General features: G+C 58.8%; 1 protein-coding gene across 1 annotated transcript; it reads left to right on the plus strand.

Annotated features, from left to right (window-relative positions):
• Window positions 1-23: 23 nt before the first annotated feature.
• On the plus strand, window positions 24-3,614 carry LOC104410072 (chromosome unknown open reading frame, human C10orf2; the record flags this gene model as incomplete). Its single annotated transcript, XM_010020132.1, has 5 exons — window positions 24-858; window positions 1,322-1,562; window positions 2,145-2,252; window positions 2,598-2,739; window positions 3,345-3,614. Coding segments are annotated over 5 exons (1,596 nt in total), but the record flags the coding sequence as incomplete, so codon positions are not given.
• Between the last annotated feature and the right edge of the window lie 313 nt (window positions 3,615-3,927).

Here is a 3,927-nt window from a genome sequence, read left to right on the forward strand (position 1 = left end):
AGCTGCAGCACCGCAGCATTCCCCCCGACAGCTCGGAGGAGGCGGAGGATGACATGTGGAGGGCTCGCGAGGATGCCCGCTGCATCTGGGAGCGGGCGGTGCCAGTCTGGGATCTGCTTGATGCAGCTGAGACCAACGAAACCAAGGCCATGTTCGGTATCAACCGGGTGACAGATGCCACTCTGAAACGCTTTGGGGTGCGTTATCTGAGGACTGCAAAGTCCCTTGTCTTCCCCTGGTTCAGCCCCCGCGATGCCACTCTGAAGGGCATGAAGCTCTTGAGAGTGGAGAAGAAGGGGGATACGATAGCTTACGTGGAAGAGACTTTACCCCGCTTCGATTCCTATCACAATCTCTTTGGTCTGCCCCTGATCAGCCGCCGAGACACAGAGCTGGTCTTAACTGGGTGGGAGCTGGATGCCCTGGCCCTGCACCAAGCCACAGGGGTGGCCAGCCTGGCCCTGCCACGGGGGTCCACCTTCTTACCCCCTGCCCTCCTCCCCTACCTGGAGCAGTTCAAGCGCATCACGCTGTGGCTGGGTGAGGACCTGCGCTCCTGGGAAGCTGCCAAGCTCTTTGCCCGCAAGCTGAGCCTCAAGCGCTGCTCTTTGGTGCGCCCTGGCAACCTGCAGCCCCGGCCCTTGGAGGCTCTGAACCAGGGCCTGAACCTCACCAAGATCCTGCGTGCTGCCCTGCCAGCCAGCCACAAATCCATTGTGTCCTTCCGGCAGCTGCGTGAAGAGGTGTTTGGGGAGCTGGTCAACAGCGAGCAGGTGGCTGGTATCAAGTGGGCGCGCTTCCCTGAGCTCAACAAGCTCCTCAAAGGGCACCGCAGAGGGGAGCTCACTGTCTTCACAGGTGATGGGCAAACTGCTGATGGATGGGGAGAGCAGAGGGCTCTTCAGTGCTTCACCTCTTGGGGGTGATACCTTGCTAGTCTTCCAGGTCTCTTTCTGCGCATGGCTTTGGCTGAGTCCATCCTGGATGGAGTGGGGCTGGATGCACCAGTGTGGCGATGGGCTCCCTGCCTGAGGCAGCACTGGAAATCCTGGGGTGTCCCTCACCCCTGCTCCCACCTGCCACCTCCTCTGTGCCAGCCCTTCCCCACACCCCACAGGGACCCACTGGCTGCTGCAGACAACGTGTGTGTGTCCAGAGATGCAGCCAAGAATGAGATGCTGCTTGTATATGGTGGGAGTGCTGTGGACGGGCTGCTCTTATCCCGCTCCCTGGCACTTCCACCTCTGAACAACCCTCCAGTGCATTCAGGATGGGTCACATCGTCTACCCCAGCTAATTCCTCCTGTTGTCCTTGCACCAGGCCCGACGGGCAGTGGGAAGACGACCTTTATCAGTGAGTACGCACTGGACCTGTGCATGCAGGGGGTATGCACGCTGTGGGGCAGCTTTGAGATCAGCAACATCCGCCTGGCCAAGATCATGCTGACACAGTTTGCCACCCAGCGCCTGGACGACAAGCTGGAGCTGTATGATGAGTGGGCCGATCGCTTTGAGGACCTCCCGCTCTACTTCATGACTTTCCATGGCCAGCAGAACATCAAGTATGGTTCCACACCTTCATCCCCAGTAGCATGTACCCCTCACAGCATGTGCTGTGGGGAGCTGGGGCTCTTTCTCTGCAGGTTTGGGGCTGGCAGGAGGCATGTTGTGGTTGTTCAAGTTCCAGGACTGGCGTGTGGGGACTCTCCCAGCATTCCTCTGGGGTGGGGGTGAAGGGAGGAGACCTGTCTTTTGCTAGGTGGCTGCTCTCAAATCAGCCTCTGTCCCTGGCAGGATGTGTGCCCCACACACCCTGTTCACTGGCAGTGCTTGATTGCTGAGGAGGAAGGACAGGCACCTCCGGCTGCTTTTATTCACCAGGTGCTGTGGCACCTGCACGCATCCCCTACACCCTGAGGGTCCCTGCAGGTTGGGGGGATCACAGGGTGGTGGGTAGGGGCTGGGTGGGCAGCAGCTCTGTCCTGATCCTGCTGTCCTCACCTGTGAGTGAGGGATGGGGCTGTGCCTGTCCTGAGATGGAGGAGATGTGGAGGTGGAATGTGCCAGGAGTCAGCTCTGCCTCTCCCCACCTCTGTGCCTGCCTCCACTGATTCCTGCGGCTGATCCCAGTCTCCCCCTGCCAGGGCTGTGATTGACACCATGCAACATGCTGTCTACATGTACGACATCACTCACGTGGTCGTCGACAACCTCCAGTTCATGATGGGACATGAGCACCTCTCTGTGGACAGGTAACCCTTCTCCAAGCTGCCCCCTCCTTCTTTTGCCACTGTCATTGCTGGAGCTGGCCCTGCTGTGTGCCAGAACAGGGCTGGGGACCCACGTGGGGTGTCCCCTTTAGTCCTTTCCTTGAAGGGCAATCACTGCCCTGGGGAGGAGGAGGTGGGAAAGGGTGAGCCAGTTACTTGCAATCCCTGTTGTGCCCCATCCCTTTTTCCACATGGGCCCAGGTACCTCACAGAGAGTGAGCCCAGACCCCTGGATGCTTCCTGCTGGGAACTGGACCTGGTAGCACCTCACCGTCCCCTGGCACTGAGCAGTACCAGCCCCTGACCCTGTTCTCACTGCTATGGCAGGCTTGCTGCGCAGGACTACATCATTGGTGCCTTCCGCAAGTTCGCCACAGACAATACCTGTCACATCACACTGGTCATCCATCCCCGCAAGGAGGATGACGAGAAGGAGCTGCAGACAGCTTCCATCTTTGGCTCTGCCAAGGTGAGCTGGGCTGGGGTGGTCCTTCCTGTTCCTCAGGCACAGTGTGTTCCTAGGAAGCCACTGGGATACTTTGGGCAGCCTGCTCCCACCAGCACCATGGGTCATCGCTAGGGAACCAAAAGGTGCTGTGAGGTGCAGGATGTCCCCAGGACTCCTTTCACCTGCTGCACGTGTGTGGAGTCTCAATTTGGCCAGAGAGATGCAGGCAGAGAGGAAATCCTTTGCCAGCTAAAGCTCTGTTGAGGCTTTAGGTGCAGTTAATTAATGCTCATTGACTGTGAGTGGGATGTGGTAGGACACAATTAAAGAAGGAGCCAGGGAGGGTGGAGGAATTGGCTCTCTGAGTGTGCCAGTCTCTGCTGGGATGCTGGATGACTTCTGCAGGCAGGAGGTGCACTGAGTGTGCACAGTCTTCCTGTGCTCCCTTGTTGGCCAGGGTGTGCTGCTCAAGCTTGTCTGCCCAGCAGGTCACTGAGGTGTCCCCGGGGAAGACAAGGGGTTGGTGTTGGGGACGTGCTGGGGATGCTCAGTAGCAGGGCTTGAAGGAGCCCCGTGACTCTGGCTGCATCCCCAGCAACCTCCTGGAAATGGTTTCCTTCCCACAGGCCAGCCAGGAGGCCGACAACGTCCTCATCCTGCAGGACCGTAAGCTGGTGACGGGGCCAGGGAAGCGCTACCTGCAGGTGTCCAAGAACCGCTTTGATGGGGACGTGGGTGTCTTCCCCCTGGAGTTCAGCAAGGCCTCGCTCACCTTCTCCAGCAAAACCAAGGCCAAGCTCAAGAAGATGAAGGAGGAGAAGGCGCCATTAGCTGCAAAGGCGTCTGTAGCTAAGAAAGCTCCAGAGGGAAGCTCGGGGGCCTCCAAGAAGCTGTGAGCCCATCAGGTCTCTTCCTCAGCCTGTCAAAAAGAGGGAGAACTGGTGCTAGGAGCATGGGGCTGGTGTACACCAGCTGCCCTCCCCAGGCAGTAGCAGCCATGCACCGCTGTAGCCCTTTCTTCTGCAAGAACAAGCCTCTTGACCACCACCATGGTGTCTATGAGACATGGGGCCACCATGAAAGGAAGATTGGGCTCATCCCAGAGAAGAGCAGCCAGGCAAGGGTGCTTTGGCAAACACTGGCTGCACTGTACTGGTGCTGAGTGTTGGGAGCATGGTGGGGAGTGGAGGCAGCTCGGGCTGGGTAGAG

Source organism: Nestor notabilis, unplaced genomic scaffold (assembly GCF_000696875.1).
Source record: "Nestor notabilis isolate BGI_N333 unplaced genomic scaffold, ASM69687v1 scaffold23678, whole genome shotgun sequence".
In the NCBI taxonomy this organism is placed as follows: domain Eukaryota; kingdom Metazoa; phylum Chordata; class Aves; order Psittaciformes; family Psittacidae; genus Nestor; species Nestor notabilis.